General features: G+C 32.1%; 2 protein-coding genes across 6 annotated transcripts in view; both read right to left on the minus strand.

Annotated features, from left to right (window-relative positions):
- Positions 1 to 342: 342 nt before the first annotated feature.
- Positions 343 to 17,560, minus strand: LOC111050045 (chymotrypsin A). Its single transcript, XM_022336280.2, has 7 exons — positions 17,406 to 17,560; positions 14,689 to 14,789; positions 13,436 to 13,586; positions 11,610 to 11,704; positions 9,917 to 10,182; positions 4,534 to 4,685; positions 343 to 2,761 (listed from the first exon to the last, which is right to left on the minus strand). The coding sequence occupies exons 1-7, from the start codon at positions 17,427 to 17,429 to the stop codon at positions 2,573 to 2,575; spliced, it is 978 nt and encodes a 325-aa protein (XP_022191972.2). The 5' UTR covers positions 17,430 to 17,560; the 3' UTR covers positions 343 to 2,572.
- Positions 17,561 to 19,438: 1,878 nt separating this feature from the next.
- The window catches only part of LOC111050043 (glutamate receptor ionotropic, NMDA 2B), a 345,263-nt gene continuing 340,268 nt past the window's right edge, over positions 19,439 to 24,433 (minus strand). For 4 of the 5 annotated variants that reach the window (XM_039429686.1, XM_039429687.1, XM_039429688.1 and 1 more), the window contains one exon: positions 21,275 to 22,940. In XM_039429686.1, coding sequence (XP_039285620.1) covers positions 22,907 to 22,940 — 34 coding nt within the window. In that variant the 3' untranslated portion in view covers positions 21,275 to 22,906. Of the gene's footprint in view, positions 22,941 to 24,433 lie in introns of all 5 variants that reach the window. The other variant, XM_039429685.1, reaches the window with a different exon arrangement.

The following is a 24,433-nucleotide window of genomic DNA, read 5'->3' on the forward strand; positions in this document are numbered from 1 at the left end:
CCAACCACTTCATACAAAACACAGCAGACAGCCCTCATTCTCTTTGACACTCCTACGCTCTTCCTTTTTCTTCTCCTCTCCGAAACTCATTTTGCCAAATTACAAACTTCAAGAGTCACACACCACCAGATTCGCCCAACGTTACCCAATTATAAATTAGAGAAAATTATAGAATATTTGCATTTGATTAGAGTAATAAATGGCATTTTATATTAAAAGGCTGTGCAAAGGGTAAAAATAAACTTTCTACTGGTGATGTTTCCCGATTTGTACCAATCTATCAAAATGAAAACTTTTTGTTAGGAAAACATGTTCTTCCGATCATAAATTTTTGATTTTTATCTGATCTCATCAGATAATATATTTTTTTTTAATGTTTTTGATTGTTCAGTGGCATCACTCTCTTATACAATAATTTGGTGCATGAATTTGAATGCAACTTATCCATTAATAGTAACTGATATGTGACTAACATGATGTTACTGAGTAACATGAGTGCCAAAGGAAGAACACAAACTTGCAATTCTATTATTATACTCAAATCAATGAAATGTGTATTCAACTGTAGAAACGTCGCCTTCTTTAGTTGTGTCAGTATACAAGTGATTCGTGTGTATCAGCATAGCATTAGCTCAACCTAGTGAATATAGCTCTAGTATAGTATAGAATGTAGATAAAGTTGGTTCACTACAGTACTGAAATAAGGTTGACAATTGAAATGGTTTCAAATGACTGCTCAACTATCCTATCAAAGTTTTCAATATTCTTGAAATATGCCAACTTAGAATAGCTTGAACATAAAAATATGAAGAATTCAAAATATTTTATAAGTTGTCAAATATATTCATGACTCAGGTAAGTTGTGAACAGAGCGGAATCGACGCTACGGTAATAAGCGATGACCGTAAGCTGACTTGGCCGTTTGTTGTGACAGTTTCGTGCACTAATAGCTGAATGAGAGCTGCAAGTTGGTATGATGCGAATCTGAAGCAGTTCGGTCGATGTCAAGCCCTTAGCCTAAGTGTTTCACTCGCAGCACAGCCAACTTGAAAGTTTGCCTGACTGGGTCACAACTTGAAGAGGACCAACTTCCTAATCACTACAAGTATGTACTTTGGATTCAGACAACTAGAACACGCTTACAGTGACTCAGTTTCCGCTCCAGTCGCCTCCTAAGCCCACCAGCAAACTCCGCCATTCACTTGATGAGCGCCCGATAGAATTTGTAACATCGATATTTAATGCCGCATCCAAGTTGCCTGACAAACTGTGTTTCACAGATTCATGCGTGTAGTAGTTTAGTGGTTGATTGAAGCCTTGTTTACAAAAATATAACCTAGTTGAAACAAGTGGATTTCAATGAGGTAAATTGAAACAGTAAAAATAATTATTTGAAAAAAGTGAATCAAAGAAATAGTTTCAAGAAAGGTAAGATTTTGGCCACGCGATTCTGTGTTTGTTTTTGGTTTGATATGTAAGCTTTTGAACTTGATAGATTGAATAACTTGGAAAAATTGTCCGGGAATAAAGCGAGAGTTTGACGTGAAGCGTTTGACGTGAGAGAATAGAGGAGGCGAGATCGAGTGGAACAAACTTTGGATCTCTCCACTAGCATATAAGCAACAAGTCACTTTTATTATGAATAAATTTAAATAAGTAGATAACGATAGAGTATAAATATTGCAGCATGATTGATAGTGATGCTCGATTATTGGCAGATGTGATTCTAAAAAACACAATAACGGGAAAGATGAGTTAAGTGGGAAAAATTAAACAGACTTGTAAAAATAATAATGAAATTTTATATTATTTTTGTCAATTCGAAATATATTCAATGCATCAATATATATAATTTGTACAGTCAAAATAATGTATGGTAGTGTACAACATGACTTGTAAGCAAATCAAGACAATATGGTAATTACAAACTGTGTTGAATATGGTAAATACAAACTGTCCCCTGAATTTATTCTGATTGTATGGAATGCAGATGTTACAGAATGACTACCAACGTCATCTATTGAGAGCCTATTATTTCTTGACTTGTGACAAAACATATTTAATTCGTTGAGGCTTAGTTCTTGACAAACTGAACTCGATAATAAAGTTTGAATTGACAACATGAAAAATTACCAAAATAACGAGAAAACCCCATTTTATATAATTTTGATTGAGTACATCCATAGTGCTACAAGTGACCAATATGACTATACTGATATCAGTTAAGCCGATACACACACCGATTTTATGACGTTCAATTTTTTGCCGTCCTTATGAAATCTACCAGATGAAACGGAACTTGACAAACACATGAAGACAGCATCTGTTTGCCAAGTTATGTATAATCTAAAAGAATTTGTAAGGATGACAAAAAATCGTACGTCCAAAAATCGATATATGTGAAACCGGCTTGACTGATATCAGTAACACTATTGATTTATACTATAACCATAGGCTAGTTCAATTTCAATAGGAAACTGTTTTGCTATCCCACCTATAAGGTTCCAACATAGTTGATTGGATGGATAAGGGCTTGTCACTATCTTGATTTCGAGTTCGTAAACTGTGATTTTCAAAACCGCTGAGATGACTTTTTGACCCTATGCTGGAGGATGGTGTCCAGGATCCAGGCCCGATATCGCTGCACCTTGGTGTAGACTCCGGGAATGTCCGGCCTCCCGCACCCCACTCCGAAGCTCACCACCCCTGCTTGGTACCACTTGCCATTCTCCTCGCACACCAGAGGACCACCTCCATCACCCTACAAATCACAACAAAGCAAAATTGTTATGCTTAAAATAGTATTCAAGGTTTCATTCTCTTCTCTGTGAGTGTGGTGAGGTACGAACTATCAAGGTATCACATTCGTGAGACAGTCCATTGACTAAAATTCCATGTTGGGCTCTAAATATTCTATTCATAATATATTGATAATGCATTCAATACAACATTCTCTTCTAAACTATGAGGTGAGTATGATAAGGTACGAACTATCCAAAGTACCACATTTCTGAGACAGTTCATTCACTACATATTCCATTATGGGCTTTTAATATTGAATTAAGTTAATGATGATGTGATAGTTTGGCATTGATAATAATATTGTAATTTATCTAATTTTTGTGTAATTTATGTTGTAGTTTTAGTTTTTTGGGGAAATAAATATTTATTTATTTATTGAATGGCAAACATATTACTCTTTTCAGAATGTAGAGTATTTACTATTTGATGTTAAAAAAGCGTCTGCCAGAAATTGCTTCAATCCCTGATTACAACTCCCTGTAACAACAGTACAGAAATGTTACCACACAGTGCAGAGAACAGCATTCACAGAGAGATATGTTGAAATTTATGTAATAAAAGGCCAAGCAAGAAATGGAGAGACTTCTTCAATCAGAGAAATAGGATTAATTTTGACATTCAGAGAAAGATAGATAGAAAGATTAGCAGCACCGTCGCCTAGATATACTTCACAAAGTAATGTTGAATACAGTATTAATGGAAAATACAGGAGCAGTGAAAATTCAATGGTAGTAGGTAGGATTCCAAATTAATTTACTAAATTATTACATAAAATAAAATGTAGTGAGAATAGTACGGTACCCTTCTTAGGATAAAATACTTCTACTTCTTTTGAAAATAACAAACTTATTTGAATAATTGAAAAGTTAATTAAAAAACATATTATGAAGTCATTCTATTACGGTACCGTACTGAAAGTAGGCCTTTGTTATTTATAATAATTTTGTTTCTGTTTGTCAAGTGACAAGTACAGTCAAATGATAGCTGATGATGAAGATAATAATTCTGTACTAATTAGTATAAAGGTGTTGAGTCAGTTTTCAGGAGAGAAAAAACGAAGTTCAAAAAATTCTGTATGAAATTTATGAATCATTATTGAAAGTATTAGAACACTATAATCGTTGCTCTACATATATCTTCACATGTTTACTATGTCCAATAATGGCTTCTCACATATTGAAAATTTTTATACAGATGTAAACAAAATAATGTGTACGACTTAAACCCTTTGTATCAAAGTATTTTATGACTTAACCCTTTTTGATTTTGATTTGAGTTGATTTGTATCATTTATATCAGCATATAATTTTAACTTGTATCATTTATACATATTCCTTTCTCGCAAAGTTTTAAGTTGACTTGTATCATTTATATCAAACATGAATGATTTTTTTCTGAGATGTATCCATTTCACCATGAGAATAAATCTAAAACAATAATACTACATAGACTTAAATCCTTTATACCAAAAAGGAGCAATTTTTTCTGAATAAGAACATGTAGAGAAGTCAAAATCGACATTTTGTGACATAACCCCTTTTTATTTATCAGTACAGTTCATTCTATGAATGATAATCATATACTTAAGAGAAGTGTATAATTTTTCAAATATAAATAAACCTAAACTGTATTCTGAATTCTCAAATATTGTTGCAGGTTCGCAATAGAGAATATTTTCTATTAAACCAGTGATTGATTAGAAAAGGTGCATGGAAATTTAGTCAAACTTACATCACATGCATCTCTCCCTTCAGCTCCAGCGCAGACAGATGTTTGGGACAAGGTGAATCGTGGTCCAAAGTGTTTCTTCAGTGCATTCTCACAGTCCACGTTCCTCCATAGTGGCACTTGCACTTCTTTTAAAATAACTGAGTGCTTGGTATCTGCGAAATTATGAAAAAATAAGAACTATGTAAGAAGTTTACATGTTTGTTAATTATAATATAATAATTATATATTAATATCGGGGCACCGAGCTTCGCTCGTTATTTTTATTTATTGATAACCAGAATCATGGCTTACTTTAGATCTATAGTAGGCTATGACCATAGCTTATTTTAGATAATAGGCTGTGGTATGTCAGAACACAATTCTCTAAAATGATCGTGTTTATATTTCACAGCTGGCTAAACGTCATCTTATAAATTTCGGGGATGCGATATTTTGATTTTTCACATACACACTTTTCTACTATCCACACAGCTGTTTCAGCCAAGGATGAATAAATTATCCTTTTAATGTCGTCCAGCGATTTTTCCCAAGGATGAAGCCTAGAGCAATCGAATCTTTATATCATAAACCTACTATGTTCCAAATTTCGTGAAAATCGTTAGAGCCGTTTTCGAGATCCGTTAAACATAAATAACCAGATATTAAAAAAGCCAGATATGAAAATAACCAGATATATAAATACAGAAATTGCTTGCTTAATATAATAGGATATCATCGTTTTTATTCATATTGATACTTTTTGCTGAGAGTTTGCGAATAGGCAATGAGGAAATTATTCACATTGAGGAAATAACTTGTGAAGTGAATTCACTTGATGCTATTATTTCTAATTTGCTTGACATAGACTGAGGAGTACGGATCAAGGAGAATAAATATTAGGAGAACAAAAGTTTTTTTTATGTTATTATTCAACACGAACTTCTTACTATTATTAAATCCTTTTTGTTATAAAAAAGAACGACCAGCAGTTGAATTTATTCAATACTAAGTGCTGTTTGCACAGTGTAAGTTTAAGCTAAAGCTTAAACCAAATCTGGATTTCTTTTGGTTTAAACTAAAATTCCGTTTGCACAGTATCAGTTTAAACTCTGTATTGAGTTTAAACTCTGGGAAAGTTTAAACCTCCAAAGCAGGAGGTTTAAACCAAATAATTTGGATTAACTTGACATCTGTAAAGATTTGATAGGGAAACAGCTGTTAGTAAATTATTTTTCGACGGTTGTTTTTAATGCTTCTGTAGACGATAATTATTATTAATTTAGGTTAAATAGTGAATCATTATTTGAATGTAAAAATAATTGTAATGGAGGAATTGATAGAAGTTTTCAATGCGATTAATAAAGATGACTGCAAAGAAATTTTGAAACTGAGAAAAATTGGGCAAAAAACAAATAATTTAAATTGAGATAGAGAATTTTTTTAACGGTTTTGCTTGAGTACAGCAACTGCCAATTTAGTATTTTGATTGAATAAACCACTTGATAGAAATTAAGACAATTTTCAACAGTGGTCTTTGATTGGAAAACATGTTTTTAATAACACATAACTGAGATATATTGCTTTCGAGAGACCGTAGTAGATTCAAGCGTAACAAAATAAGTTTTTCCTCCACCTACTATCAAAAGTCTCATTTTACACCCTGGAATCGAATACTAAAGTACTACTTTTCCTCCCATGGGACTAAAAATAATTCCCAGCGGGAAAAGTGATCACTTTTACTCCCAAGGGAGTAAAAATAAACCCATAAGATTAACATGGGAAGAAGTCCGACAACGCCGCGATTGAAGAATGAGGAATGTGGCAACACTGTCGTGGTCGGTAGAGGAAAAGTAAAAGAGCTCTATTTCGATCTTTGGAATATTTTAGCTCTAGGAAATAAGTAGCTCTATTTCGATTGTTAGGTTATGTTCAACCGTTGGTGGATATGAAAAAGTACACACCTCTAATGTCATCGGCATCTCTACGAGAGCGTTCATCTAAAACGGTGTACACACGTACGTTTGCCTCGGGTGAGCATACGTGTATGGGCTTGCATTCGCACGTGTGGACACTGTTCGCTGAGGCATGTGGGCGAACCGGAACCCTGTCGGTATTTTGGCGTGCTCAAAGGCGCCTCGGGCGAGCATTGAATGTACGTGTGGACGCGATTTTGCCATACGGGTGAGGCAAAACGTAAACATTGAAGGCGTCATAACCTAATTCCAATGAATTAGGTTAATGAATGACAAATCAAATTGTGATCCAATAACTTTTTCATTATTGTCTTTATTAATAAAGAAATAAACATTTTCAATAATATCAAAATATTGCCATTTAAAAGTATAAAAAAGTATAAGCTCAACCTGCTCCATTAAAACATAATTTAACATAATCTTTTAAGTTATGTAGACAGATTGAAATCTACCCAATCTGAGATTCTCTCCCTGTCATGGTCGACGACGGCATTTACGCATAAACGAAAACCCACTTTAACAGAGACGACTGAGCGTGTCTGCACAGAAAACAAGATTGCAGGTTATGTTTTTTCTTGGTTACCTACTAAGATCTTCGAAATCCGCTACCGGTATTGTAGAAGTTATTTTCGTTTTTATAAAATGGAAAGTGAGAGTGATGAGGAGTTTGTTCTAACTCCGCCGAACATTCGACACGAAGCTGAAAATGTAACTGAAAATTTGCTTCCGGAAAAATCAAAGGAACTATACATCAAGCGATATGATTTATTCGTTGAATGGTGCAAGAAGAATTGTGGTGGAACAGTAAGAATTTCAGAAAACGTAATCCTTGTTTACCTCTCACAACAAGCACAGGTATGTAGCCCAAGTTATTTATGGACCATTTATTCAATGTTAAAAGCAACAATTATTGTGAAACACAACATAGACATCAGTAATTTTACGAAAGTGGGTGCTTTTCTGAAAAAGAAAAATGTAGGCTATCAACCTAAGAGGTCTAAAACATTCACCAAAGAGGAGGTAAATAAATTCCTGTTAAATGCTCCAGATGAACAATACTTATTGAAAAAAGTAGCCTTGATTTTTGGTATTTGTGGAGCTTGCCGAATGGGTGAATTGTGCAATATGACTGTTAGTGACATTGAGGACAAAGATTCAATTCTCATAGTTAATGTACCTGATTCTAAAACCAACAAGGGACGTGTTTTCACTGTGATCAATGGCACACAACGAGACATAGACTACTTATATTATTTCAGAAAGTATTTAAATTTAAGACCAAAGACAACAAAATCACCCCGGCTATTTTTAAGTTTTAAAAATGGGAGATGCTACAATCAAGCCATGGGGAAAAATTCCCTGGGAAAAATACCCATGAGTATTGCACAATACTTACAACTTCCCAATCCTAACTTGTATACTGGACACGCTCTAAGGCGGACTTCAGCTACTTTGCTGGTTAATGCTGGAGGAACAATGACCCAGCTTAAAAGACATGGCGGATGGAAGAGTACTACTGTCGCCGAAGGCTATATTGAAGAATCAATTGGAAATAAAATACAAACAGCAAACAGGATTTTGAACCAAACAACAAGCAACATTGATTTAAATCACACTTCATCTGGGCCTATGCCAGTGGCCACAACACACCAGCTTCAATCCAGTTCCAGCGATGTTGATGAAACTTCAACTAGGCCTATGCCAGTGGCTGCTACGCACCAGTTTCAATCCAGTTCCAGCGATGTTGATGAAACTTCAACTAGGCCTATGCCAGTGGCCACAACATACCAGTTTCAATCCAGTTCCAGCGATGTTGATGAAACTTCAACTAGGCCTATGCCAGTGGCCACAACACACCAGCTTCAATCCAGTTCCAGCGATGTTGATCACACTTCAACTAGGCCTATGCCAGTGGCTGCAACGCACCAGTTTCAATCCAGTTCTGTTCTATCAACCCCGAACACGGTCTTTCAAAATTGTGATGGGTGCACAATAACAATAAACAATTACTATCAGAAGTAGGCTTTTACACTATCAACAATCATCTCTATCAACAATCATCATCTATACTATAAACTATAAACTATCTATATATAATAGTTAATACGCGACATGGAATTTTGTGACTCATAAGGAAACTATAAACTATCAACTAGCAACTATCAACAAATTATTATCAGAGGTGAGCTAAATTTTGTTTTTAAAAAAATAGTGTGAAAGCGTGAAGATGTAGTAAAATTATTCATTGTTATAGGTATTGGTGTAGGTGGAGGAAAAATGTTGTGTGCATCACAGGACTAAAGTACTTATTCTCCCTCAGGGAAATTGTCGCCCTCGGCTACGCCATCGGGCGACAACAGTTTCCCTCAGGGAGAAAAAGTTGCACTTTAGTCCCTAGATGCACAAATAACTATTTCATCTCACATTCTAAAATATATTTTCTGGTGCCAAATAAACATAAGTTTTTAAAGAATTTCTTGATCGCTTTTCACTTCTATAACCGTACAGCTCTGGATTTTGAACAAGAACAAGAAACTAAAATATAGTAGGTAGCTACATAACCTCAATAATTTACTGATGGTTTGTAAACAAAATAAATGACAAATTTCCTGTAAAAATCAGCCTTCCTTATATAAACGATGACATTCTATCACCAACTTAACGCTAAACTAGTTTAACTTAAACTGGATTAGTAAATGCACTGAGAAAACCGATTCAAGTTTAAACTTTCAGATTAACTTAAACTCGATTAACTTAATCGAGTTTAGCCTATACTGTGCAAACGGCCCTAAATCAATTCATTCACTCACAGTGAAAACGAGTACAGTAGGCTACAAAACTGACCAAGTTTTTGTGTTGGTTTTGAATCCGTTGTCACAAGTGAGTAAATAAACTCATTTAGACTATTGAAGAAATTTGACTGTTGGTCATTTTATCTAATAACAAAGACTAAGATTTTTGTCTACAGCAAGGGAACCTAATCTGTCAAGCTCTGAAATGTCTGTGCTATCATGCTCATATATCAGCCTTCTATATAGTAGCCCTCTATATATATTTTTTCGGTTACATTGAATGAGTCTGTTTATTTTGGTTTTCCAGTTTGAATCTGTATTCATTTCGTTTGTCATCCAAATAGTGGAGTGAATTTATAATAACTATCCAATATTAAAAGTTTTTTTTCTAGTTCAGTAAGCAGATTGGCTAAGCATTCACTACCGTGTCAATATTGATATGTAACTTTCTTGATAACAAATGTTATTATTATTATATTTGATTTGTACATTTTGCAACTTCCAGAGGTCAAAGGTTTCTCTTCCAAAGGTAGAGCCAGGGTGTCTCTACAAGACGTCAAACTTCAGAGATAGTCGACTGCACTATCAAGCATTTGATTGTCGATTGAATGAGTTGGAAATGTTGTTTTGTAGGCCTACCTTCAGACCGGCGGCCCCATCCGGTTATGTAGCAAGTGCTATTTGTGCCAAAAACTTGATTATCTGGTAAGCAGACCACATCGATGTTGGATTTGCGATCAGCTGGATATTTGAGTCGGAGCAGTGCGATGTCGTTGGTGAGCGTTTTGTTGTCGAATTCAGGATGGACGACAATCTGGGCGACGTCTCTCTCCTCGTGGAGAACCGGCTCCTGTACACTGCTCACGTCATGCTCACCTAGTCGTGCTCTCAGAACGGTTGGGTCACTAAGAAGGAAACACAACTTCAACTTCATAGCTTCAATACATAGGTACCATAATTATTATAAAATTTTTCATCAAGTATCCACCCAATTGTGTTTTGATAGGATCTAATTTGTGAAAACTATATGTGTGCATCGAATCGATGATGTATAACGTTTTTCTAACTCAATGGAAGATTACCAGTACCAGACATCAGTAGCCTAATAGGTCTTCACAGTAGAAAACTTTCAATATTTCATGATCTCAGTTCACACTTTTGTGAAATTATCAATGCGCAGATACATAGGTAAGACAAGAAGGAAAAAATTCACAATAGCAATTCAAATATGCATTTGAAAATATTCTTCTACTGGCAGTTGGAATAAATCTGACATGGAGTAGGCTATAATATTGGATTATTTAGAAGAAGGGATTCTAGGTTACGTTTGAACCTTTGGAGTACACTGCTCTACCACAGATTTATTCTATTGACCTCTACTGCAGATCTGAATCATTATCAAGTCCTTTTAATGCCTGATTTTTGATAATTTGGCATAATAATATACGACTTAAGATACCGTACTTCAACACTAGAAGGACTCATCCCTACCCAATCACCCAATGAAGTAAGTTATCTAATTCCAATATAAACTCACATCTTGAAATAAATGTACAGTATAAGCCTATTTCTATCAAAGTATATCAGATTAATAAAAACAATATAAAAATCTTGTAGTACCCTTTATTTTTCAAAAACTTTAGAATAATTCAACAACTAGTTTCGACCCTAACTTTGGTCATTTTCAAGTTGAAAATATTTTTCAACTTGCCATATTTTTATATTGTTTTTATTGATTTGTTAAAAAGTAGCCCATGCGAGTGTAGTGTTTTTACAAAGTATATACGGTAACCTTATTCTGTTATGGGATTTCATATAATAATAAATTTATCCTATTGATTCATCTTTACTGCACATTATATCCATTCGCATGCATAAATTCATGTTTTAATCTTTTTATTTTATTCTATTCTATTCGTTCATTCAAGATAATATGAATAATGAAAGCTTGTAATAGATTAGGTATAGTTTATATTAAACACTGAGCTCTGGACCCTCTGGTCCAGAATAATACAAAACAAACCTCTATATGGGTTAATCAAGACTCAAATGAACATTATTAATTGTAAAGCTCATGTGCTCAAGGGCACAAGATAATATATTATAATAATATACCTGATAATATTAACATAATAATAATATTCAACTTAAGATCATGAAAAAGCTAATCTACTTGAATTGGTAATTTCCTTGATCTCCATATGCTGGGAACGTTCTTCTTAAACTTGGAGTCAGACTATTAGAAATTGACTTCAAAGAGCCAAGGAGAAAGGAAAGATAAGGTAATCTATAGATTTTTCTATCTCACCTATGGTATTGTTTTACAACTTACTATTTATCAACACAGTGGGCTGCTGTTAGTATCCAATACTCATCGAGTAGTGATGCTCCACAAACATACACAGCATTGCGCTCCAGAATTGCAGCCTGGAAGGATTATCACATTAAAAAAATATATATTATAGAATACAATATGTTTAGAAGCCACTTATTTGATCTGTAATTAATTAATAATTATTATTGCTAAAAATATAGGGTATGAAATAGCCTTGTAATATTGATTTGTTTGAGGTTTATTGTTCTTCAAGATTATACACAATAAAAAATGCATTATTTCTTTATCATAATGATGCCACTGTATGGGAAGGCAATAGAAAGCTACGACATTGATCAATTCACTGTAATATAATAATTATAATAGCCTACATAAGTTATTGACATTTTCAACTTATTGCAATGTGAATGAAAAACTCTGAATTGAACTACATAATTTAATATTCAATAATTTATTATCTATTTGATGTATGAATGTGCAAAAAATCTCTTTGAAGAATATACACATACAGGATAGGTAATTCACGAATGTCACATCATCACGTCTGAACTGATTAACTTGAAATTGTGCATGAATATTCTTAATTTACTGAGGATGGTTATTTATTTATTTGCATAAATACACACATGGAGACAACAGGTTAAACCCTTATATGTCTCCTTGAAACATTACAACATTTTCCATTAAAAAATTAGATTTGAAATAAACAACAAGCTGAGAATAAAACAAGAGTAAAATAAGATGAGAACAATATAAATTATATAACAAAAAAGCGCCTATTTTATATTCATTGCTGAAATTATTTTCCAAGAGAAAATATGAGAGGTGGGAATATATGCACTTGAAATATCTTAGAAAGAACAAAGAATCATGTAGGCACTGAGAAGAAAAAAGTCACAAAAAAGAAAGAAAGAAAAATGTCATACGGAAACCTGGCCACACATATTATATATCCTAAATTAAGCCCTTCAGAGTGTTGCGGAATCTGCCACGAGAGCACCCAAAGACGTCTAGGCGCCCAGAAAAGAGATTGAAAAACCTCTGGATTCTATTAATTGGAGAGTTATAATGACTTTCTGTTCTGGAGCGTGTTACAAGAAAAGAGAATGAAGAACGACGAGCTATGGATGAAATGTAGATATTAAGTTTAGAAAGTAAATAAGCAGAAGCAATTTCATTGTTTAGTAAATTGTAAAGGGAAATAAGGGATCTGACATCTCTCCTTGATTTTAATATTTCAATTCCAAATATATACACCCCAGCGTATCAGTTGGGAAATCAAATGGACAGTAGACAGTAAACTTCTTGTAATACATATATCTCAGAAATTTGTTTTGTAAACGCTCCAGAATGAGAATTTGGCCATTGCAATATGGACTCCAGATCTCAGAGGTATATTCTAGGAGATTTCTAACTAGTGACTTGTATAAGAATAAGAGAGGGGTAACATCACTAAATGGTGAGCATGTCCTTAAGATGAAACCCATCTGCTGATTAGCCCTACTGCATATGAAGTCCACATGACAATTAAAAGTAAAATCACTGGTGAACACTACACCGAGATCCCTGAATGGGCCTATTGTAAATATCTCAATCTAATTTTCAATTGGATCCTTGCGGAGCACGGGTTACCTGCTAGTATTGAATAAATACCGTAGATTGCTCAAAATACATTCTGATTCTGTAGAGAAATCAAATGAATCCACCAATTCGATTGCTAAAAATACTCTTATATTGTGTAGATAAATTAAACGAATCTATGCATCCATCAGCACATTGATGATTTTGATGAGATATGAGAATGTTGCAGACGAATCACTTACATGCCAGGGCCATTCTCCAGGTCCGGCTTCATTCTTGTCATTGTGGCCTGCATCTGGACCTTTCAAGCCACATTCACCTCTGTTCTTCTGCTTTGGAGAGCAACACACATCGGTCTCCTTCGATCCGCAGTATGTTGTGGGTTCTCCCCCACTATTCATGAAATCATCAGACATTTTAATCACAATTTTGTCCAATTATAAATTACCGTATAGACTAGAATATATTTTCTATTCAATGTAGGCTAACACCATTTTTTCACCGTCTATGGTATTTGAAAATGGAAAAATTGACATATTCCATTACAATACTTCATAATAGTTTTTCAATATTTCAGTAGGTCTCTACTTCATATAACGGTATTAGTCTTGTCGAGCGCAATTAGATTTCGAAATAATCCTGATTTGCAAAATTTTAAAATATTTCAGTAGTCCAAATAGCCTATATTACTAGTTTTGCAAAAGCGCAATGAATTTTTTGTGATCAGAAGTAAGTTGTCTAAAAGAATAAAGAATAATTTATATTTCTCAACATGCTGGACAATATGAATAATTGTTTGAAAGATTCCTATCCTAAACATTTCACAATTTCCATAGCACATGAAACTTATAAGATGCGCTTTATCAGTAGGCCGAATTATTATATAATTATCTTGGATAATAAGTTGAGTGATAGAGAGAATGTGTGCAACATGATTACCTATATATAAGTTCTTACATTTTTTCAAACTCGATCGAGTATGATAAATATAAGTCTCATACAGAATATTGGAAGTGAAAATATCTTAGCTCCACTTGAAAACCTATTTTTAATGCACACAAATATATAGTTCTTTATGAAACAGACGTTAGGTACTGTACAAGAATGTACTTTTTATCTCACAAGTCTTCTAAAATTACTGTAGTTCCCAGATAATGGACTTATTATTGACTTATAATAATTTCCATGCATATTACCTTGACTGTGAATCTAGAATCAGATTTGACTTTTTCAAATGCCAATGTTGCCTTTGCCTGGCAATGAAAGTTTATTTATGTAGCCTATTCAAGTGATATAGGTAGATTCTGTATAACAGAGCTTTTATGAAATGGGCTCCAGGTGTAATTGCAGCATCATACTACGAATCAAGACCCCCTATTTGGAGGAGATCATGTATGAATGAATGTTAACCTTCATTATTATCAAAATTAATCTTTCATTGACTTAAATTTAAAATAAGAGAATACTGAGTATAATTATGTTAAAACCCACTTACCCAAGAACGCATGACCAGTACTCCTTGCATTCACATATCTGAGCATGTCTTGCTTCAACCAGAAGTATTATTGAGCAAGCGATTGCAATGAAAATTATTCTCTGAAAATTTGAAAATATTGTTCTATTATGAACACTAATATAATACACTATAACCCATGCAACACTGTAGAGGTAGGCTATAGGTACCTTATCTTCCAATTAGCCCTCAAAAACTTTAGAGTACCGTAATCGCTTTTGGTGATATTTCACTTAGTTTTTCATTTTTGACTTAACATAGTAACTATAACTCCATAATAAAACTAAAATTTGCACATTTAGGCAAATAGGCCCATAGATCATTGTTTCTATGCAAACCTGGAATAATAATAATTTAAATTAAATGCATTCATTTAATTAGCCTAATGAAGTCCTATATATATATATATATATTTGATAAGAATATGGTATATATATAAATATATGGTATATATTTTATATATATATTATTTTTTTTAATAATTTATTTCTTTCCAAAACATACATGAAAATGTACATGAAAAAGTCAAAAACTAAAACATTACATTTGCTATAACATTTGCAGTGATTATATTTCATATAATTGATGAGTAATGAATATTATAAGGACTCAATCGTTTCTATGCATTATTGTATAATAAATGGAGAGTTATTTTGTTTTGCGAATGATTTATTTCAGTTTCAAATAAGGAGGCTGAATTATAAATTATAATAGCCCATATAGAACGACTTGATTCTGATTCTATATACCGTGAGCTATATTATACATTATTGCTCTTGATATTAAGATCCAGTCTCATCATTATACTAGGCCTATCATTTATGTTTCATATTAGTCTTTATGCCCAAAAAGTGAGTGAGACACTGCGCGGTAAAGTATACGGTACATATTTATTATGAATTCAATTTCATATCAAATATTCGATATTAGGTACTATACTGAACTATTAATGAAGGTAATTACTGAAGGTAATTAATGTCTGAATGGTCATGGCATCAGAAGCATCAGTCAGAAATTCAATGAAAAATTCCCAAAACGTTGATATGTTCCGTTATAGCTACTTCTTGAATTATATTACCTACTTAGGTAAGTAATATTCATATTTTGAAAGTTCCAATAATTAATGACATATAATTATTCTATTGGAATAAACAAATTAACGTTTCATTTCTCTTATCTCCACAAAAAAGGATGAGTAAACGCTGTTGAAAAGGAAGAAGGAATAAAAATTGTTCATTTGGAGTTGACCAATATTGAATTATTATTAATTTGAATAATTACAAGATAGTCCTAATGCATATTATTTTATACTCACTATTGACTGAGTGCATGGTAGATATAAACTATACTGTAGCCTACATTAATGGATATAATAAAGTGTTTGAGATTATTATTTGATAAGCTTTTGATGGAATATTTCTGAACTAAGATGATGAATCCGGTAATTGGGTGACAGAATTAGCTGCCCACTTTCACACAAAATTCCCGCTCATTTCCTCATGTAGAAACGTGGGTGCTGTGCTTTCTTTTTCCAGAAGAGGAAACGCTGATTATAGTAATTCATTAGCAAGCGCTCTCATCGTCATAATTCCTGAGGAAAGGCCATTTTGTGATGTCTCTTTTATTACACACGGAAGTGGACTTACATCATCATGATCATAGTGTAGGCTACCGTATTTTATAATATGATGATAATAAATTATAATACCGCTCCTTAATCAGATTCCTATTATTTTTGTTGCGCTCAATTTATTCATGGTAACTCAATTTTTTAATTTTAAATGTTTATTAGTGTGTGTATTTTCTTGCCTTTAAAAAAAATATAGACTACAAACTTACAAGTATTTATAGAATACTGGTATTTACTTCAATGAATAAAAGTAATAGAATCAAACAAAATAAAGAGCTGTTGATTAGCCTCTACTGTACCTCTAATTAACTAGTTCTACCATTTTTGATATTCATACAATAAGGTATAAAAAGCCTTTTGAAGCAATTCATATATGTACGGTACTGAATGGAAGGAAATCAAATTTAATTTAATTTATGGATCAAGGGCTGGTTTATCAATTTCTTAAACAATATAGGCCTAGAATTGATTTTGATACGGTACCGTATAGCCTACGTATATAGGCCCATATAGGCGTTCTAGGCCTACTTCAATCGTCGATTCACTAGAATATTAAATTCTCTAATCGCTTTAAAAGTTGACTATGAATTACTACTGATTTTATAGCTGCTCCACACTCAAATGAATATTATGTTTTTAGTTGAAAACTTGTGAATCGATTCCATGATGTGACCCAAAAATAAATGAATGGAACAGAGCATTTCATAGCTGATGTTGGCTTCATCAAATGAACATTAAAATCGGAATAGAAATGGAAGATATAAACACATGTATAATTTTCACAGAGTTATTGAAGTTAATAATACGATAGTGAATACGGGTTTGAAGTGGAATGAGTACGCCTATGGTATATGTGAAATGTCATTGAAAATATGTAAATATGTAATGTAAAATGACATTTTTTCAATTTTAATTACTAAAGTGAATGAAAGTTTTCCAATTTTAATTACTAAAGTGAATTATTAAATATAATAGATGATATTTTCAGCTGTAAACAATATTGTACGAACTTTGCAGTAACCGGTTTCATTGAATATAGGGAAGTCTAGGTGATACTCAATATAATTACCGCAATAACACTGGAAGGTTTCATTTCACGTATTCGAAAACAAGAAGAACGCTAGAGAAACTGTGTGCGTTAGCGGCCAAGATAAGATTTTGTTGTCTGTCCAGACTTCAGATCCACTACTGGACCAGAACGACTGCAAAAGATATTCCCTCTCCTCCGCTATCATTCGCGCCCACCACTCCTCTCACAATCTCATGTAATAGTTCCTTGTTTATCTCCTTCTCTATCCAGGGGAAAGTAACCGTTTGAGCCAGCTCTCTGAGAAGATCTCTTCGGAGATCGTGCATGTATGAAGGTCGAGTACGGTTCATGGACTTTCTTCAATTATAAACACCACACTACTCTGGTAATGCTGATTCTCGTTTCTGACCACAACAGACATCTTCAAGTATGGGGCAGCATGTTCACGACTGAATCCAAGTGCCTATCTAACAAGGATTCTGCAACTACAATAATGTTGATATTGTTATTAAATTGTTCAAGATGTTTGTTCAATGTCGTAATGAGACCTTACAGTCCTGGACCTGTTATTCAAGTACCTATTATCACGCTGTGGTAATTTGCCGCAATTGACAGTAAAAGCTGCGCTATTTATTACTGCTACACGGTATCTACATAGTTATTATAGATATAACGCTCTGTTATTCACTACTATGGATCACCATCTTGGATGAGATCATTTTTTAAAAGAATTAACTTGTAGTCTAAATATCCTTTCAATATTTTCTTATAGACACATGTGAAGATGAGTAGAAGAATACTAGTTAAATCATTTGAAAAATATTGAGTACCTATAGCCCCAGAAAATACCATACCGGTAAATAAATGAATCAAAATTTACTCTCTTGGTGATAAGAGCTCATAAAAATAAAACCCGAAGTACAGGTACCCTGTTTTCAACTTTATTTTATTTCTAACAACATGTTTTGTCATTTTCAAGTGACAGCAGTAATTTCACATCAATAGTCAAAACATGTTGTGAGAATTAAAATTAAGTTGAAAACAGGGTATTTGAATATACAGCCTACTCAAACTTGTAACAATTCTAACCTGTTGGTATTTTATATAAAATTATATAGCCTATGTACAATTGAGTACAGTGAAACTACACAAACATTTATAGTAGGCTTTCCAAACCTATAATAATGCACAGATAGAGCAAAGCACCTCAATGCATTGAATACTCTCTTCATTTTCATTAGTAGGCCTAAAATGATTTTATAAAATTGTTTCTAAGTTTTTCTCAGTTTTTATTGTCATTAACAGTATGAAAACATCAATGAAATTGGAAATTCATAAAAAAAAATAGTTGTAATCAATAATATAATAATTCATGAAAAATGGTTGAATTATTCACCCTCGAACTTTCACATTAATTTCTCATTTCGAATTCTTCATAATTCGATTGACTACTACAGTAATGTCTAGAAACATCTTCCCTTCAAGTTGGACTTGAGCCCGATTTTACAAGCGCAGTCAAGATATATGAACTTGGTTAAATCAAGTACGTTTTACAATGAGTGCACTGCAACATGTGATTTCTATGACGATAGATACTATCGATGAATTCCAGTGCACACTTGTAAATCGTTCCTGGCTTGACCATGCTCAAATGTCTGGTGTGGACCAAGCTTAGTGGAACCGGGCATGAGACTTAAAAAATGGACGGCTAGTCACTAATTTATTTAAATTGATTGATAATCACAGTTCGCGATGGAACCCAGTATTTTATTGAAGAGACTTGAGATGTTGTCAATCATCCACTTTATTTAAATAAAAATTATTATTAGATGACAACATTTCAAATCTCTTCAATTATGGAAAAGCTCCGCATGCAGCATCAATATTCACTCTACAAACTTTATCGAAGAACCCAGAATTGATTATGGATAATATTATACATGACTATTTGAGAAATCAACATCCTACTTATTGAACTCACCGGTGTTTATGATATAATATAGTGAAGAACGCTTAATTAAAAACTAGATAAAGATATGCAAGGTAAATCATAAGATAAAATAACACATTAGTTCTCTTTTGAAAGCATCTTTATCAACCAAACAATTATCTTCATCTGTTTCAACCAACTAACATCGCTTGTTCAGTTATTTACAGTCATCAACAATAATAATAATATATTACCTGATTCAACTTTATAGACATTCATTATTTTAATAAGATTCACATCTTAAATTATATTTATTATCACTCGGCTAATATAGTGAGTATATCAATACCGATAAGTACACATTCAATCGTGAATTAATGTCGAATGAATTATAGTTTCTAAACTATGGAAATGATCAACATGATATTTTATATACTTGAAATACGAAAATATGAAGAATAACACAGTAGAAAAAGGAATTATCACAAAACATATTGTAGGCCATTGATACTTGAATCTTCAATAGTTACTACTCATCCAGTAATGATACATTGCTATTGATATTGATTTCACCATGACAGGTTCTCTGATAATGAACAAAATCGAAGATATCACATTATTTTTATCTTCATAAAATATTTTATTTCACATCATTTTGGAAAACTTTTCCAAAGAAGAAGAATCATGAGAGAGGATGTAACTAATATTCATATAATTAATTTGAAAACAATTAATATTATAGAATAGGATAATTAACACAATGACAGGTTCTCTGATAATGAACAAAATCGAAGATATCACATTATTTTTATAACTAGATAAAATGTTCGGAACATTTCTTGGATCAAATGTCACTTTCTATTACTTAGTTTTTCAATTTCAACAAGAATTATTATCAGTAACCTTACTAATTTGAGAGAGTTAAATTGGAGCATAATTTATTTTTCCTCAAATGGGATAAATACTTTAGCTTCCTCACTTTGCATTTGATGCATGCAATCGCTTTGAATTTTCATTGAAACTTTATTAGTACAATTGCCTTTGACTCATACCTATCCTGATAAAATGAGCTTGGTAAAAATCTTGAATAGCAGATTATTATCGATGAATCAATGATAATATTGGCTCTTTCAAAAATGTTTAGTTTACTATATAACAAATTATTCGAATACATGATAAATATATTATGATGTATTGATAAAATTTATAATCAAACTTTAAAACATCATGGTTATAATTATATTAACAGTACACAATATATCAACATATCAACAACTTTGTAAAAATATAATATCATATTGTTTATATGATACACACATCAACATATAAATTGGAAAATATTTTAGAAAACAAGACAACATTTCAATATTTTAGAACTTTATAGAAAGGGATATCTATAGTTGTCGGCTTCCCAATAAAATGTTCTTCTAAATCTCATCAAATGTACGATATAATGACATGACATTACGTTAACTTAAGAATAAGTACTTAGGGTACTAGAATAAATTGAATTTTTTAACCATCATAACGCTGATTGGCACTAACTTTCCTATAATTAGTTATTTTTCACGAAACTTCCACTTATCTTCATATTGATAGGTTACTTAAATAAATAATTCCTCTTAATTTCCTGAAAACGCTTTCTATTAACAAAAACCAATATTCTAGTATAGTGATATTAATCAACAATGCTGTTACTGTATAACATAACTCACTCCCCAGTCCTTATGATTTATTACAATGGAGAATGCATTATTCTTAAATTATTCACAAATGATACTCAAAATATTTTACATATTAAGAAATTAATCCTGAAAATGGAGCAAGACTCTCACCAACATCATCATAACAACTATAATTATTTACTATAACTGAAAATGTTTCTATGAAGTACTGTATCTGTAGCCTATCAAAATATAATTATTTTTTCGAATGTTGCAACTGATAACCATTAAAAAATACTAATTTGTATTGAATATACAATTTTAATTTCTACAACTTGAAACTCAATCTCTTTTTAGCATTGTAAACTCAAATTTTAATATACAATGATAGGAATATATAATCATATTAAGCTGAAAAATATCTAGTACATGGAATATTGATATATTTGATAGACTGAGAACCAAAAACGATTTTTTTGTTGGAAAAATACATGCCGGGAAATCTCAAAAAGAAGTAATAAGTTCAGAAATCTCTTTGATAAGGCCAATGCTGTTTGGAAATTGGATTTCCGTTGGAATACGAGTCATTTGTTTTCCATGGATAAATTATTCAATGAATAAATGTTTTCATAATCCTATCCTAGTTTCGTCATTCCTTATTGAGCATTAATATATAACTACACCTAGTAACAATTTCTGAATCACAAAAATTATTTTTCCAGTATCCTACATTACATTCTAAATGAAAAATGTAATTAATGTTGTACTTATTCCGATAATTGTTCAAGAAATGATAAATTCAATACTAACCTGGAATAACAAATATAATGTATTTTAATTTACAGAGTAAATATTATATCAGTAAACTAAGTCTACATACAATAGTTAGCGGATATTTTCACCAGTACTTCTGGAACGATTCTGTTTATCCATAAGTAGCTTAAACATGAACGAACAAAATCATTCACTTCCTACACGATTTTCCCCTCATGAAAAAAAATATTCAACGAATTTTTTAGTTTATTGGTAGATTGATGTTTTTGAATTTTCATAATTTATACTTTATATTTTACCTTCTCCGCTCATTAGATGACGCAGTTTGACTGCTACTCACTATTGTACTTTTTATAATTTTTAAAATAATGGAACATTTATTTGACATAATTATGATTCGCTTCTGAAGTATGTATTTTAACTCTAATGAATGACACATTCACCATTGATATTTGGATAGCTGTATTATGTACATATTATTTATATAGACATACACATTATAAACATTATTTAAAGGAATACTTTACTTAATGTATTTCTTCCAGTGTAAAAGCATTGTTCCCCCTTAAATTATAATATTTAAAAATAAATATTGTAACTACAATAAATGCATCTGTACAAACATTTCAACTACCAGTATTTTAAAATCACGATGAATAGTCAATGATATTTTTCTTTCAGATTTTATTATCTACATTATAAATAAGCACCATGAGGTACATTATAACAAACAGTAAGCTCAAGTCATTAAATAGCACATAGAAACACATACATGGAATGCATTATTTGTTACTTATTTGTGTTAGCTCTCGAAGTACAGTCATGCATATCGATAATTGTTTGCATTGATAAATCAACAAAAATGATCCTGCAAGCAGCTTTGAAATAAATTATTAAATATTATATTTTATTTTCAATTTTATTTGATTTAATTATTATTATTAATACGACATTTTCAACATGTATTTCTAACATTCATTTATATATATTTTTTAAATATAATGATATTAACACTTCTCCTGTTTACAATAATGATAAATTTTTAAAGGTTATTATAAATAGGAAGCATACCAAGTTGTTTGAAATATTTAACAATTCTAAAAAATACCAACAATTATCGCTTATATAGTATATTCTGATGGCTGATCATTCCGTGACTGCCTGAGCTAGCATCACAGAACAGTTTCCATTTCTGTCATTTCCGTCCTGCAAAAGTCAACAATAACAAAATATTAACAATAAGGAATATTCTTTACAAACATCAATTTATTAGGTTACAATATGATTGTAAAATATATGATTAAAATGAATTGAAGTTTCGAATAAAGCTATTGGTGAAAAATATTCTCACAAAATGTGGGGTATAGCTTGATACTCTTGTAGATAACATTTTGTAGAATTTCAAAGATGAAATTACGAATCTCAATCAATTTTCCACTTTTCAAAGTTTTATTCCAACAGTCGACTTATTCTATGATGAAATAATATGATTTCAATGCGGAAATGATTATTGGTTAGAATGTAATTGACGAATATAAATCATGTATTGGCTGTATTCAACCTCCAATGTGAAACGTTGAAAATAATATGTGATTAAATAACTGAATGATAGCGTTCTTTATTATTTAACAGCGATTTCAATTTGAATGATTAGTTATGGAGTTCATACCCCTTAACCAGAAGGGTTCTTTCTTCCATGCCTTTGATGAAAGTTTACTTCCCACCTGTATGACACGCGATATTTGGAAGAATATTATTATTCTTCTTTTTACTGTGAGTATGAAATGTGTGGACTGCTGTAGCACAGTCAGTTAAGATAGATTAAGATAGAGAATGTACAGAGGATTCACAAAACATATACATGTAGACCTACACGATTTTATCTCACTGCTCACAAACAAGAGGATGGATTAGACTCATACTTATACTTCTGCGGGCATCATCTAGGGCAGAAAATAGATTTGAAATTGGATGATATGAATAGACCTACATTCATTATTAGGGAGAGTTAAGATATTTGCATAGGAAATTTTAAATACCAGGCTAGATGTAATACTTAATCTTCATTACATTTACAATATGAATAAATAAATTGCAATAAGGTGATTGGGATTGTGTTGAAACAAGATTTATCTGAAAACTATCCTGAAGTTCGATAAGATTGGAATAAAAGAGCTCAGTTTTTGATGGTTTGTACGATTATTCATGTGTATGGTAAAGAGCATAATTGTAGATACAGTTTTATAATTTATCTTCTTATACAGAGTGCTACATTTGACACTTGAGATTATTGAGTCAAAGCCATCTCCAAGGGCCAAGTCTGATCTTTGTAGAACATTTTGTGAAAAAAATATGAAAGTGTAAGGTTTGACAAACAGAAAAGTTAGTTCAGATAAACGCTGATTATATTTGCATGTTGTTTCCACTTCGTGTGCCCTTATTTTGTCTTTAAATTCTTGTAAAGTATTGGTGAATAGCATTATTAACGAGATTATAGATGGCTAATAAGCTTATACATACAGAAAAATGAGTTATAGACTATTGATTGTTGATTGTAATAATGAAATTGAACAAATCGATACATCGATATAATCAAAATACATCTCGATAGATTAGTATTCGTTGAACGATGACGTCAAATCCCGACTTAGCGTAAACTATCCTGATATGAAAAAGTGTTCACCCAATGGGCTCGACTC

Source organism: Nilaparvata lugens, chromosome 5, assembly GCF_014356525.2.
Source record: "Nilaparvata lugens isolate BPH chromosome 5, ASM1435652v1, whole genome shotgun sequence".
Lineage (NCBI taxonomy): Eukaryota > Metazoa > Arthropoda > Insecta > Hemiptera > Delphacidae > Nilaparvata > Nilaparvata lugens.

Coding starts and splice junctions, on each gene's coding strand:
- LOC111050045 (XM_022336280.2), bottom strand. CDS start 17,429: ATGAAACCTTCCAGTGTTATTGCG. Junction 14,790..17,405: donor AACCTTCCAGTGTTATTGCG/GTAATTATATTG, acceptor TCAAATTTTCAG/AGAATAATTTTCATTGCAAT. Junction 2,762..4,533: donor AAGGGAGAGATGCATGTGAT/GTAAGTTTGACT, acceptor TGTGATTTGTAG/GGTGATGGAGGTGGTCCTCT.